The sequence below is a fragment of the Chlorocebus sabaeus genome, chromosome 14 (assembly GCF_047675955.1).
Source record: "Chlorocebus sabaeus isolate Y175 chromosome 14, mChlSab1.0.hap1, whole genome shotgun sequence".
In the NCBI taxonomy this organism is placed as follows: Eukaryota; Metazoa; Chordata; class Mammalia; order Primates; family Cercopithecidae; genus Chlorocebus; species Chlorocebus sabaeus.
This window is the reverse complement of record NC_132917.1, coordinates 68,778,155-68,794,321: the sequence shown is the minus strand read 5'-3', so window position 1 is coordinate 68,794,321 and position 16,167 is coordinate 68,778,155. Positions and strand designations below refer to the sequence as shown.

Below are 16,167 nucleotides of genomic sequence, written 5' to 3'. Positions count from 1 at the left end.
TCTAGAAATAATTTATTAGGAGCTGAAGTCCATTTTCTGATTAAGCTAAATGTTTTATCTTGCATTATGAAACTGACCTTTTAATAATGCTCAAATCATAGAAAGAACATTAAAAAATCTGAGCAAAGTTCTATCCTCCTAGTTCATTTAAAATAATCCGTTCAAATATAAACATTTAAAAGTTTATTTTATTAATTTCTTTCTTTTTTTCCAAGTTAAGGTGATCTAACAAATATTAGATAAATGAGATAAAATAAATCTTTCAATGTATCTATGACAAACTGATTGTTGGAATTCTGTATAGTGATGAGAAAAATAGAAATATAAGTTGAGGATATCTGCTCTCACTTTTGTATTTTCTTTGTACTTAATGGTTTAACCAATGCAATTAGGCCAAAAACAAGTGAGAAAGAGAAAAAAATGAAAGAAAGAAAATGAGAGAAATGGAGATAGGGAAAGACAGAAAGGAAGAAAGAAATAATATGCAGTACATATTATAAAAAGGAAATACATGATCAAATTCACAGACATTATTATCTCCACAAGAGTACCTTTACTTTGGAAACCAGTTGCATGTCACCAGATTATCCTCCCCTCTGACCAGCCAGCCACAAATTCAGCCTAGTTTGAATATGTGGGTAGATATTATTTAAATGTAAGGTCTGGCAAGTTTTCTCTTGGGCCTTTTTTTTTTTTTTGAGATGGGATATTGCTCTGTCTCCCAAGCTGGAGTGCAGTGGTACAATCTCTACTCACTGCAACCTCTGCCTTCCAGGTTCAAATGATTCTCCTGCTTCAGCCTCCCGAGTAGCTGGGATTACAGGTGTCCACCATCACACCCAGTTAATTTTTGTATTTTTAGTAAAGACAGGGTTTCTCCATGTTGGTCAGCCTGGTATTGAACTCACAACCTCAAGTGGTCCAACTGCTCCGGCCTCCCAAAGTACTGGGATTATAGGCGGGAAGCACTGTGGCCGGCCTCTTATGCCTTAATTTGATTGTGCCGATATTCTTGATTGATTATTTATAAACTTTCAAATATTTGGGAAATTAAAACTCAATGAATATATGTATCTATCAATATAAAATTCCTTAGAAAAATTGACTTATAGGTTAAAATGTATTAGTGAATGTTCTGGAAGGATCCAATTGCTGGAGGTTTGTTTTAAATGATACAGTTATGTCAGATAAACTCTTAGATAAGCCCTTGCCTTGCCCATTATTATAGTATCTACAATTGGGCAGAGACCAGAAAGACACTGTAATAATGGGCAAGGGCTTATCTAAAATATTTTTTGTTAATGTTGCTCTCTGAGAGGTCTCTAATAGGATATTATCTGCTCCTCTCTGGTGTCTCTTGGGGTCATGAAGTCAGGAAAACTTCTGATGACCCTGCAAGTCAGCCAGCTCTGTGTATGCTCTGCATCTCCCAATTCCAATAGGCCAAGTGCAGAAGGTGAACCGTGGCCTAGTGTCAGTTATTCAGGTCATTCCCCAAGGCCAAACAAAACTGCAAATGGAAAGCTGTGCACAGCAGGCTTCTCAGCAGTGATTTAGAATCTTACAGAGAGCAGGGCTTGGCCCTGTCACAGCCCAGGAACAGTGAGCTCTCTCTGCAGTCCTCTTGCATCCTGGTGCTGAATGAACTCATTTTCACTTACACCACTCTTCTGGGAATATGGGTCAAAGGCTGAATGTTTGGAACCACCAAACATTGAGTTGAGCCAGCAATGAGAGGCCTCTGCCTCATGTTGGAATGAAAGAGCAGTTTCTTTCCATCTGCACAGGTCTACTCTCTTATTGTCTTCATAACATGATCTTACTTGTGCTTTCAACTTTTTTAAATTGGGAGTAAGTACAAAGACTACTTTAAAATACATGTAAGATGTGAAGAATAATGTTACAATACACACCCATGAACACCCCTCCCCTACGTCTAGTTTGAGAGAGAGAGACCATTGCTACCACCTTGGAAGTCTTCCATGTACTCATCATGAACACTTCTCCCCGTCTCAGGGGTTAATATCTATACCCAATTTCGTGTTATTATTCCCTTGTTTTTATCATAGTCTTACCACAAATGCATGCATTTCTAAAATATACATGTTGTCTATTTTGCATGTTTTTGTACTTTATATAAATGCTCTATGTTTTCTAGTGCAATTTGCTTTTTGGGCCCCAAATTATGTTCCAGAGAGTCATTCATGTTGTTGTGTGTGGCTGTGATTAATCTGGTTTTCTTTTTTTTTTTTTTTTTTTTGATGTTTAGTATTCCTACTAAATAAATATGTTTGTCTGTTTTACTGTTGGCAAACATTTGGTTATTTCCAGTTTTTTGCTGTTTCAAACTCTGTTGCTATGAACATTTTTGTACATGTTTCTGGATGCCCATGTGCAAGAGTTTCTCTAGGATATATACCTAAGAGTGCAATTATTAGATCGGGATATTCACAGCTTCAACTTCATTAGACAACGCTGAATTGTTTTACAAAGCAGTTGTATAAATTCACAGTTGTTCTGGTCATTTTCTGGTTACTGAACATTGTCTTTGATACCCAATATTAGACTTTTTCATTTGCCACTTGGATGGATATACAATGATCTTGCCACTATGGTTTAAATTTGTATTTTTCCTATTACTAATGAAGTTAAGATCTCTTCATATCCAGATTCACCATTCAGGGTTCCTCTAATGTTAGAAACCTGTTCATGTCCATTTTTCTACTCATCTTTTTCTCATTGATGTGTTGGAATTCTTAACATCACTTTTGTACAAATCTCTTACCTAGTTTATGTGTTGCAAATATCTCTACTAGTTTGTGGCTTGTCTTTTCACATGATTTTTGTTGTCTTTGGGTAAACAGACATTCTTATTTCTAATGTAGAGAAATTTATTAATATTTTATTTTATGGCTAAGATTTTGTATGTGAAGTTTAGCAAATCCTTTCTTCTCTCAATAGTCATGTAGTTATTATTTTATATTATCTTCTACTTTTTTGCCTTTTATATTTAGAGATTTAATATACTTGGGATTAAATTTTTAATAAGGTGTGAGGTAAAGGTCTATTTCATTTTTCAGTTTGTTTTTATTCCATTTGGCTACCTAATTGTTTTAGTACCATTGATTAAAAAGCCCATGTTTCACCCACTGAACCTAGAGTGCAACCTATGTCCTATTCCAGCCATCTATAGATGTGTGAATTTATTTCTAGGCTTTCCATTTTATTCCATTGATGAATTTGAATATCCTAATGCTCATATCACATCATCTTAATTACCATGTCTCTATCATAATTATGATAGGTCAAGTTTACTCACTTCATTGTTCTGCAGCAGTAGCTTGGCTGTTTTTGACCCTTTGAAGAAGGGTCTGAAATTTTATCCTACTTGAAAGCTATCATTTCACGGATGATGACAGAAGACATGAGACTTCTGGATCAGAGACAAAGGACTTTATTACTCGTTTCACAGCAAGCAGTATGAGCATGAGCATGTTTGTGTCAGTGCTCCTTGCCTATGAGTCTCATAGGAGTGAAGATGTAGACCCAGATTGATGCTTGCACACACAGTGGATTGCATTACTGAGAGAAACCCTGAGCTTTGGGAACGTGAATCTTTTATAATAGACAGCATGCTTGCTCTTTCCTCTAAAGGAAGACACTATCTCTATCTTCCAAAGCTATTTGCCATACAAAAAATCTTTGCAAAAATTAGTTAAGAGCAAAGGGCAGTCAGTGCTTCTACTCACAAGATGTGTAGAAGCACCAACAACTCATGGAGAACTGTCTCCCAACTGGCCCCTGATCTTCCATGTATATTCTAAATTTAGTTTGTTATGTACTACACACACACACACACACACACACATGCACACACACACAATATGTTGAAAATTTGTTTTCAATTTGCCTTGAATCTATAGATTGGAGAAGAGTTGACATTTTGTAATATTAAATCTTCTAATTTAAGGCTATGGTATATCTCTGCATTTATTTAGTTTACCTTAACATCTCAATAAAGTTTCCATAAGAGTCTAGCACTTCTTTTGCTAGTTATTACTTAGAAAAATGATATCTCTCCTCAAATTCCTGCAATGTCTCCCTATTTTACTCAGAGTAACACCCAAAGCTGCTCTTCATGATTTAGTTTTCTGTTACCCCTCTGCCCTCATCTCCTATTACTCTCTGCTTTGCTCATTCTGCTTCAGCCACATTGACCTCCTTGCTGTACTTTTAATGTGTCAGACATGCTTCTATCTTAGGCCTTAACACTAGCTGTTTCCTCTGCTCATAATGCTTTTCCCTCAGAAATATTGGCATGGCTAACAACAACGATGCGTATCCCAATATTCTATTAAAAATTACAAACTGCCTGTTACCTGCTGACACTCTTGATTCCTCTTACTCTGCTCAGTACTTTTTTCTTAGAATGCTAAGAAAACATACTATGCAACTATGTTGTAGCATAAATTACTATCCTACCAAATATCCTACTATTAATTAATTATATTTATCATTATTTCTGTCTCTTCTAACTAAAATGTTAGCTAAAAGAGGCAAGGTCTTTGCATTTTTATATGCTGATGGATTTCTATAGTGGAATAGTGCTATGGATATAACACTATTAAGGTGCTTAAGAAATATTATTAAATAATTTTTCCTAGGTATATCATATCTTTTGCAATTATAAGTGTATCTACAAAAAAATTAAAGTTTCTATGTTTGCTGCTGATGCATAAAAATGCAATTCATATTTGATTGTCATTTTGGTACTTAGAAATCTCTAAATTCTCTGACTCCTATAACTTATATAGGTTTGTTTGAGTTTTTACACAGAAAATCATGTCATCTGGGTGGAATGATGGCTTTTTTCTTCTTTCTTTCTAATCTTTATGCCTTTTTGTTTATTTTCTTGCTTTAAAAACTTTCAGTAAAATGTTTCTAGAAATTGTGATGGCAGGCATCTTGTTTTTTTTTTTTTAATAGGAATGCTTTCATTGCTTTATACGATACAGTAGATTTTTGGAGGGGATGATCCAAACAAATGTTTAACTACTGAATTAAACATTCAGTAGTTTAATGAAGTTCCTTCTGATTCCTAGTTTTCTAAGAATTATTTCTTTTAATAATGAATATTCAAATTTACTATGTATTTTTTGTTGCTATTGAGATACATCATAAAATTTTTGTCTTTTAATGCAGCAAATTACATTATTTCCTATGATCAAAACAACTTGGATTGCTATGACACATCCAACTTAATCATGCTATATTATCTTTTGTGTACATTGCCCAATTGATTTGTAATTATCTCGTTAAGAAATTTTGCATCTATATTTATGACAGAGATCACTCTTTAATTTCACTTTTTCATACAATCCATGTCAGGTTTTGAAATCAAGTTAATAATATTCTTGCAAAATGAGTTGGAAGTACTCCTGGTTTTGTTTTCCCCCTATACACTTGAATAGTTTGTATACGCTTAAAGTAATTTGTATCTTCAATATTTGTTACATTGCCTGTAAAAACCATCTTGGTCTGGAATTTTCTCTTGTCAAGTTTATAAACTGTTGACCCCATTCCTTTACTACTATTGTACATTTGTTTTCAATTTTATTAATTTCTGAATTGTCAATATTATTTCTTTCCTCACATGTGTTTTGTATATGTTATGCTCATCCCTCATTTGTAAAACTGAAGGCCTAACTCAATGCTCAGCCATTCTTCTATAAAGTGAAGATTTAAGGCTACCAGTTTTTGACTACACATTGCTATAGCTGCTACTCATAAGGTTTTACATGCAGTGTTTTCATTATTGCACAGTTCTATATGTGTTTTACTTTTATTCATGAATTTTTGTTAGTGTTTGTGTTATTTAGAATTAGTATACCTGATTTCAAAACAAATGGGTAATTTGGTTTTATTTAGAGAAAAATATTTATTTTATCCTAATTAAAATTAGGTCAGAAAAATTTCTTCTCTTATGATGCCAATATTTGAGCTTTTTGAGATTTTATTTATGTCTCAGCAAGTGACCAATATTTATAAATGTTTCTTTTTCTTTTTTTTTTTTTTTTGAGATGGAGTCTCACTCTTATCGCCCAGGCTGGAGTACAGGGGGGTGATCTCGGCTCACTGCAAGCTCCGCCTCCCAGGTTCACGCCATTCTCCTGCCTCAACCTCCTGAGTCGCTGGGACTACAGGTGCCCGCCACCACGCCTAGCTAATTTTTTTTTTTTTTGTATTTTTAGTTGACACAGTGTTTCACTGTGTTAGCCAGGATGGTCTTGATCTCCTGACCTCGTGATTCGCCCGCCTCGGCCTCCCAAAGTGCTGGGATTACAGGCGTGAGCTACTGCGCCCGGCTGTAAATGTTTCATACATGCTTAAGAGGATATATATTCTGCAATGTTCTACATATGTTCATTAACATAAGCTTGTTAATTGTGTTAAACATTTTTTATATCTGTAACTGCTTCATTTATAGCTTATTGAAAGATGTATGTTAAAATCTTCAACTAGGATAATGAAATTGTTAAAGTCTCCTCAATTCTTATAATTTTTCTATTATGTATTTTGATAGGTATATATAATCTAGAATTTTTGTATATTCCTAGTGAATTTAATTTTTTATCCTGAAATAGGGGCTAGACAATTCTTCTAAGAAACATGGGATTTACCAGTTCCCAAAAGTCAGGTACATGACATTGTATCCAGTTTATGAGTCACAGTTGTATTTCTTTCTCACTCACAGTAGGGAATTATCTAAGACCATGACCTTTGATGGAGTTTTGATAAATTTTTACCTCTCATGGCTTCAGAACATTTTGGAAGTTTTACTAACCTCATAGTACACTTCATGTGAACAGTAACGAAATAGCATCAGTATGAGGAAAAATATAGCAGTTTCATCCCAATAAAAACTGGTAAATATTAGCATTTTTACAAATGGTGAGAATCAATGTCTTTAGTTTTATTTGTTAGGATTATTTGTGGCTATTTCCCTGAAGACATGGGACTGGATTAGATATTCCCCTATGGCACTGGGGATTTGAAAAAGATGTATGGGAGCAACTTTTAAAAAGTAACAGTTTTATATTGTAATACACAATATTTAGAGTCTCTATTTTCTCTGACACCTTTCACTCTGCTGGCCATCAGTGAATGGAAGTTGTGAACTTTGAACCAAACAGGATCGAGGAAAGTGGAATTGGGATTCAACTTGAGTTATTACCTCTTGAACTGGAAAGACATGTAAACATGGGAGATGAGGCTGAAAATTGGGTTCAGCCATTCTCTGCCATGAGCACAAAAAAGCCATCTGCAATATGCGAAAAAGAGGGAAGTAAAATTTAGAGAAGACGAGAGAAGAGGTAACACATGGCTTCAGGGAGAGAAGCTGACTTGGGTCTTGGTGTCAGCAGAGTTCCTGGTTGTATGTAGTCTTTCTGATAACCAGCTGCTTTTTTTGCTCTCAGATTTTTTGAGATATTCTTGTATCTTTGCAACAAACCACCCTTTCTGGCTTATGCGACTCTGAGTGAATTTCTGTCCTTGCTGATCTGAAACGTTACTGTGCACAACAACTATAGAGCAGCCTTCAGAGCAGTCGGAGAGTCTTGGAACCATTCCCGGGGTTGTGGTTAGTGGTGTCTGAAGCACCTGAAGGGGTTCTTTACAGGAGATAGGTCTTGAATATAGGCTAACAGTTGAGTCTAATGCACTTCAACAACTTGCCACCACCACATGGCACTTTTGATCCTGTGCATTCCAAGTCATAAGAAATCGTAAGAAATGTGAGTATACACGGAATTCAGTGCTAAATGATTTTATTGAAACTTAAAGAAACTAAACATAACTAGTAGAGAAAAAATTCAGAATGACAAGGTAAAAACCACTAGAGCCCATATTTTTTTCTGCACAGCATATTCAGATGACTAAATCCATAGTGGCTTTAAAAAGCTGTTTAGTACGCCACCTTTTCTCCACAGAAGGAAATGTTCACAATCCATAGTATATTGGTTGTGAAGCACTTTTCTGAGTAAAAAAGCAGGCTTGCCCCTAATAAAGAGAAAAGAAGAAGCCTATATTAATGTTTATTCAAGGACTCTTTTCTTGCAGGGGATTGGGGGAGTAGGGGTTTCCAAACTAGCTATGCATTAATGTCAAGGTTTATCTATCTGTTGTAATGAAATCAACCAATTCAGAGATCTGGAAAACTGCTGTTAAGTTAGGTCCCTAGGTAGACACTTTGTTTTTGTGCAGCTATTCTTTGAATGTCCAGAAATTCAGTGATTGTCTGAGTTATAGAAAGTAAATAGATTCTATTAGCATTCTCTTTTCATTTAGCCATTCATGCATTCTTTTGAATATGACTTGAGTCTACTCTTGATTCACACCTGAAAGGCAGTGTTCCATATTTAAGAGCACAGAATCCAGAGCCAAAATGCTTGGAATTGACCGAGGCAAGGATTTTGCGACCTCTCTATACCTCAATTTCTTTATCCATAAAGTAGGATTAAAATAGAACCTATAAGATTGCTGTGAAGAACCAATTGAATTAATGCACTTAAAGCACATAGAACAGCAGCTGGCACAGAGCAAGCACTGAACAAATGTTGGTCTTGATGACCATCCCTGCATCACTGGTGCCCACTATGAAAACGCGTGAGGATAGTCTGACAATCCCACCAGCACTAACTTGGGGTGCACAGTAGGGATGCTACTCACCTTGCATCTCCTCAGCCATGTATGTTGGAATCCCATGACACATGTTTGCAATGTTTTTTCCTAACTTGCTCAGGTCATCGACTTTGTTCGGGTTGACTGAGTACATCAGGCCCTTGGGAGGTGGTCCTCCTGGTCCCTTACCCTGAAGCTGAGTGTGGAAAAGACAGGTAGAAGGGAAGAATGGGAGAGAATGAATGCCAAGCCCAGTGGTTTGTTGACTTGAGGGGTATTCAAGGCCAACAGTGAGTATTGCTCAGCTAAATTTTTCCATAATCAAGTTGAAAGGATTCCCTATTTAATAAATGGTGCTGGGAAAATTGGCTAGCCATAAGTAGAAAGCTGAAACTGGATCCTTTCCTTACTCCTTATACGAAAATTAATTCAAGATGGATTAGAGACTTAAATGTTAGACCTAATACCATAAAAATCCTAGAGGAAAACCTAGGTAGTACCATTCAGGACATAGGCATGGGCAAAGACTTCATGTCTAAAACACCAAAAGCAACGGCAGCAAAAGCCAAAATTGACAAATGGGATCTCATTAAACTAAAGAGCTTCTGCACAGCAAAAGAAACTACCATCAGAGTGAACAGGCAACCCACAGAATGGGAGAAAATTTTTGCAATCTACTCATCTGACAAAGGGCTAATATCCAGAACCTACAAAGAACTCCATCAAATTTACAAGAAAAAAACAAACAACCCCATCAAAAAGTGGGCAAAGGATATGAACAGACATTTCTCAAAAGAAGACGTTCATACAGCCAACAGACACATGAAAAAATGCTCATCATCACTGGCCATCAGAGAAATGCAAATCAAAACCACAATAAGATACCATCTCACACCAGTTAGAATGGCGATCATTAAAAAGTCAGGAAACAACAGGTGCTGAAGAGGATGTGGAGAAATAGGAACACTTTTACACTGTTGGTGGGATTGTAAACTAGTTCAACCATTAGGGAAAACAGTATGGCGATTCCTCAAGGATCTAGAACTAGATGTACCATATGACCCAGCCATCCCATTACTGGGTATATACCCAAAGGATTATAAATCATGCTGCTATAAAGACACATGCATACATATGTTTATTGCGGCACTATTCACAATAGCAAAGACTTGGAATCAACCCAAATGTCCATCAGTGACAGACTGGATTAAGAAAATGTGGCACATATACACCATGGAATACTATGCAGCCATAAAAAAGGATGAGTTTGTGTCCTTTGTAGGGACATGGATGCAGCTGGAAACCGTCATTCTTAGCAAACTATCACAAGAACAGAAAACCAAACACCGCATGTTCTCACTCATAGGTGGGAACTGAACAATGAGATCACTTGGACTCGGGAAGGGGAACATCACACACCAGGGCCTATCATGGGGAGGGGGGAGGGGAGAGGGATTGCACTGGGAGTTATACCTTATGTAAATGACGGGTTGATGGGTGCTGACGAGTTGATGGCTGCAGCACACCAACATGGCACAAGTATACATATGTAACAAACCTGCACGTTATGCACATGTACCCTAGAACTCAAAGTATAATAATAAAAATTTAAAAAATAAAAATTTAAAAAAAAAAAGATGAGGAAGGCCATTTCTAGCTTCTTCTGTGTATCTTAACATTTGTAAGTGTCCTAACAGATTTAGCTGGTTTGAAACCTCAGCTTCTCATAAAAACAGAAGTCTGAGGCTAAATTTATTCTGAAACTTGGACTTCATTTGATCATCATAGATTCCTTGGATTGGACTATGTAATAATCATCTTCTGAGGATGCAGTTTATTTATTTTCTCTACCTTGTCAACAAAAGGTACGCATTTATCAGTTATAGGAATATGAACTCAGGCAAACATGTTAAAGCATTATGGATCTCTTCTTTCCACTCACCTGGATTAGTATGGCCAGACAAAATATACAATACCCAGTTACATTTGAATTTCAGATAAACAATGGATCTTTTTTATTGTATCCCAAATATTGCATAGGATATATTATACTAAAAAGACCTGCTGCTTACCTAAAATTCAAACCTAACTGGATATCTTCTATTTTCATTTGCTACATCTGATAACCCTAACCAACTCTTGCGGAAAAATGTCCTTCACAAAGTACTGAGGGCTCCTATTGGTGTGACCAGAGCTTCGCTCCTCTAACAGTCAAGGCTTCAAGTGCTTTGCTCAGCGGTTGTAGAGGTAGGTGTGAGCCACAGCATTTGATGTGGCAGAAGCTGCCTTCCCTCAGGCAACCACCAATAACTTCCCCTTTGTGCTGCACACAACAACATACTGTAGTCAGTAGGGAATGACTGTGATCTTCTCGTTATTTACTGAAGGTTGTAAAACATCTCCCCTCACCAAAAATAAAAAGCCTTTTATTTTTACCTTCTTTTCCTTGACCAGTGCATCAAGGGATTGAATGGAGGGCAAGACCTCCTTGTTCATTTTGTGCACAATGCATATCTTCTTTTCAAAGAGTCTGGTTGCAGCAAAGCCCTGTTAAAGTAGATGGCAAATAGTGAGGCATGTATTCTCCGAGGAGCTTTTCTTATCAGAAGTCAGTTCCACCAGCAGAGAGAAGTGGAACTCCAAGATCATGATGAGCTGGGATAAGAGCACTGAATGTAGCACTGCTTGGCAATCATATTTATTGCTGACATTTGTGAGGACAGACTGCAATTCTGTGAGGGCAGAAACTGAGCATCTAACTGGTTTGCTTTATTTTCAGGTTGTAGCATGATGAAAACTCCTCTATATACGTCTGTTTTACTGAAATAAACTTTAAAAGCTATCATGTTTTAGTCTCCTTTGATCCTCACATTTCAGGGAGCCAGGTAAGACAAAAATTATTTTTCCAATTGACCAGATAAAATGGAAACAATAAAGACTTTGTTATTTAAAAGTATAAAGTTTGTTAAATATATAGCTGATAATTGCAGAGTTGAGTCTCCTAACTGGTGTTAAGTGTTCCTTTCTTTGCTCCTCTCTTTCTTTGATTCTCTTTTTCTTTCCTTCTCTTTTTCTCTCCCTTTCTTTCTCTCTTTCTCTCTTTCTTTCTTTTTCCCTCCCTTCCTTCCTTCCTTCCTTCCTTCCTTCCTTTCTTTCTTTCTTTCTTTCTTTCTTTCTTTCTTTCTTTCTTTCTTTCTTTCTTTCTTTCTTTCTTTCTTTCTTTCTTCTCTCTCTTTCTCTCTTCTTTCTTTCTTTCTTTCTTTCTTTCTTTCTTTCTTTCTTTCTTTCTTTCTTTCTCTCTCCTTCTCTCCTTCCTTCCTTCCCTTCTCCTCCTCCTCCTCCCCTTCCTTCCTTCCTTCCTTCCTTCCTTCCTTCCTTCCTTCCTTCCTTCCTTCCCTTCTTTCTTTCTTTCTTTCTTTCTTTCTTTCTTTCTTTCTTTCTTTCTTTCTTTCTTTCTTTCTTTCTTTCTTTCTTTCTTTTCTTTCTTTCCTTTCTTTCCTTTTCTTTTCTTTTCTTTTCTTTCTTCTTTCTTTCTCTTTCCTAACTTACCAATTAATATTGTCATTTGCATTTCCTGAGTTTTAGGTGAAATGTCAATTTCAATCTCTTTAGAAGGGGATCATAAAACCCCCTTTGAAAACAAAGTGAGATAGGCTAAGTTTTGGAAGCAGTAATGTTGTGTAAGATTATTTAGGATATCTGCAGGCAAGGCAAAAGGATGTTCATATTCGTTGTACATACACGCAATCCCTTAAACATAGTGTTTATTGGTTTGAATTTTAACTGATCATGCAATACTTCTTAACAGTAGTTATCTCTAGGGAACAAAATTGGATGGGCAAAATGGGCATCTTTACTTATAACTGTATGCTTATGTGTAATTAGAATTTATTTTTAATTTCTTTATGGCTAGCATGCACATTTTTTGTTAAAAAGAAATCCTATTTTTAAACAATAAAGTGAAAATTGCATGTTGGCTACGTACAGTTCCATAATCCCAGATGGAATTCCAGGAGTTCCATCCATTGTTATTGTCAACATTAGCCACGTTGTGTTCATTGTTGACACTCACTGACTGCTGCCCACTTCCAGCCTTGTTGTTGTCATCGCTGACATTGATATTCTGAAGTTTACAAGGGATTGAGAGTGATTTAGTACCACATTTATTTGCAAATGCATTTTGGTAGCAAACTTGAAAAGGTGAGACTTACATAGTCAGCAAGGGCAGGAGCTAGAAAGACTCCAAGAAGTCCAGCAAAGACAATCTGAAATGGCAAATAACAACGATCTCCTGTTACATGGCAAAATGGTGTCTTCTTTCTTTCTCTATCCAAGCTTATAAAAAATATTTGCTTATTTTACTAATGTGTTCAGTTCTAGTTTGATGTGTTTTGTTCTTCTCTTACCTTGCATTTTTTAACCATAAAAGTTTTAATGATAATGTGAAATTGCTCATTAATTGTAAGTAGTTATATTAATGTGATATATAGTTTTAGAATTTTTAGCGTAGGTCCTATGAAAAACTGGAAAAATTGATGAAGAAGGGAAGTTGAGAGCCAGGAAACCTGCTTTCATCTCATTGCCATCCAGTACTGAGGAAGAAAATGTAATTTTCAAGTAGTGATAAATCAAATTATTGAATCAAATCCCTTTTTAAGTAAAACCCAAAATGTACCATCTTGTTTCTCTTCAGTTTAATAAGTGGCATCATAAAGGTGACTTTGCTAAGATAATACTTCTGGAAATGTCAGAATAGAGTTTAAAAATTTTTAAGATTGGTAAAAATATTAACTTTATAATAAAACATATACTTGGCAAATGAATTTCCTATAAATTATCATTGGTCAGAATGCTGTTTTGTTGAAATACATTAAGTAATATAAACCATAGGTGTTATTAGAAAGTAGAGAACTGCCTTTCTTATCTAGGGCTTTCAAGGACTTGCTATAAATGATTATTTTTTAAATGCCTTATAAGTCTTCATGATTTTTCTATTTTGGATAAACTCAGCTATAGTTAATGCCAGAGCATCCTACCTTGAATAGATATTTGGATTATTTAAATCTAGTAAAAGAAGAAAGTTATACTTCTTGTGAGTATTAAGAGGTGGGAGTAAAGATTCACTTTTAAGTTATTGAAAATATGTGCATTCTCCTAAATATTAACAAAAATGATTTGGGGTAACTGACAGGGCTTGGTTATTCAGCTTAAATTTGTACTGTGGCTTATGTTACACAGGTTGTTGATGTTTACCTCTCACTCACTTGTTTCTAATTGTTTTATAAGGTTTAAAATTCTCTCTTTAGTGAAAATCAGAAAATTCACCTGGCTCATATTTTGACCTCTTAGGAAACATGTTTGTATCAGTATTGAATTTTGGTCAGTGCCCCAATATAAGAAAGTTACTGTTTTAGACGAGTTGATGGGTGCAGCACAGCAACATGGCACAAGTATACATAAGTAACAAACCTGCACGTTATGCACATGTACCCTAGAACTTAAAGTATAATAATAATAAAAAATAAAATAAAATAAAATAAAATAAAGCAAACTGTCTTATTTTCTTTGGAAAAAAAAAAGAATAAGTTTTACAATAAATAGCATAGTATAAATGAATACTATGGTTTGAAATGGCTGTAAGTTCTAAAAATCACATCTGAAACTCATTTCAGTTAATTTTCCTATTTAACATGGGATGTTTTCTTCCTAATAGAAATAATCTTTTTATTAAAAAAAGACTTTCCACAGCAATGGATTAGTAGGCAGGTTGGATGCTGATGATGAGAAAGCAAGGATAGAATGGCTGGCTGGCAAGAGTGATCAGCAGAGGCGATGCCACTAGCAGTGTTCCAGGATACCTGGTTTAATTATTTGTTACAGGGTCCCTGATACTGGTTGTCAGAGCACAGAGCTTTTATGCAGGGTGCCTCCTTCTGGGTACCTAGTCTCATTTCCTCTGCCTGGGACAAAATAGTTTTGAGAACTGCTCTAGAGAGTCAAGGTAATTAAGAAAATAAATAAATAAATTTTTCTCCCAATAGCTTAAAAAGGAGTTAAAAATCAGTCTCCTAAAAAGTCAGAGGCAGAAGAGATTTTAGAGAACAACTAGTACAATGCAGTCATTTTACAGATAAGGTAACTGAGCTTCAGGGGTTGAGTTGGCCAAACTCATACCTCTTGTTCACAGCAGAACTAGGAGAGAAATCAGATCTAACCTGTGTCTGGAGCTCCCTCTGACCCTTTTAAACTTTGCTGCTATTAAGAGGACCTAGTTCTAGTTCATCATTTTACATTTGCAGCCCCATTATAAAGTAGAGTCTGCCGTAACGTTTTCCAGCACGTAGTATGTTGAAACATGAAAACAGTCATCTGATTCTAGCCCCTTTGCATCCTGTTGTGAGAAACCCAGCACTACTAGTTACTTTGGCCAGGTTTCTCGGTCCATCTCCTTCTAGACCCTCAGACTTCTGCCTGGAACCACAGGAGAGATGCTGTGGTAGCTTCATGTTTCAGATGCTTTCTTAACTAAATGGCCATGCTAGAGGACAAGGCAAATCTTTCTTTCTTGCAGACCCATTTTACTGTAACAAATGTGACAAGAAGTCTATCTCACCCACTTATTTTGATAATACGCTTTTCATCTTGCCTGAACAAGCTCAAGAATTTTGGTAAAAGGAGAAATTCAAGAATGAGGGATGATCAGGGACTTTCTAGGACTTAGGGACTGCTTACCCTGCATAGAGACCAGAATCAGGTGATGTGGAAATTCATTTTGTTAAAAATAAGTCAGTGTAAGGTGCTCAGACAGCGTCTAATATCAGCACAATTATCCTTCTCTATAGAGATGCTCATAAATGCCATGATTACATAAATAGAAAAAGGATTTTTTTTCATTATTTCTTCTTCTTTTAAAAAAAGGGATATATGTGTAGAACGTGCAGGTTTGTTACGTAGGTATATGTGTGCCATGGTGGTTTGCTGCCCCTATTGATCTATCCTCTAAGTTCGCTCCCTTCACTCTCCATCCCACAACAGGACCTGGTGTGTGTTGTTCCCTTCTCTGTGTCCATGTGTTTGAAAGAGAATTTTTTTAAAACAAATTTTCCATGATGATGCCATAAGAAGCAGACCTCCTAAATCTCAGAATATTGACAGTCCCCAACTATATGGTGGTAAATCAAAAGGAAAAATCTACTCACTGTGAACTTCATCTTGTCTTCACAAAAGCAGTGGACAGAGGAGCAGGCAAGCATGGACCTGAGTGAGAAGACTTCTCATATTTGTACTCAACCAGGTTGACTCAAACTAGGTGTTACCAGGTGGGGTCAAAGACTTATCATCCTCAATTTCTCCTATCTGTGCCATGACCCAGTGTACCAGGAAACCTTTCAGAATATCTGTATGCTTAGCAAGGAACTTTCACGTGGAGTTGACCTGACTCATCACTTGTTGAAGCTGAAGGTATCACAACAAACTCAATATAAT

The 16,167-nt window shown here is 36.2% G+C and overlaps 1 protein-coding gene across 1 annotated transcript; it reads right to left on the bottom strand.

Moving 5' to 3' along the window:
• Window positions 1–7,812: 7,812 nt before the first annotated feature.
• Window positions 7,813–15,935, bottom strand: GKN1 (gastrokine 1). The gene is made up of 6 exons (XM_007970389.3): window positions 15,882–15,935; window positions 12,894–12,947; window positions 12,668–12,805; window positions 11,119–11,229; window positions 8,731–8,878; window positions 7,813–8,061 (listed from the first exon to the last, which is right to left on the bottom strand). The coding sequence occupies exons 1-6, from the start codon at window positions 15,933–15,935 to the stop codon at window positions 7,967–7,969; spliced, it is 600 nt and encodes a 199-aa protein (XP_007968580.3). The 3' UTR covers window positions 7,813–7,966.
• Window positions 15,936–16,167: the final 232 nt, after the last annotated feature.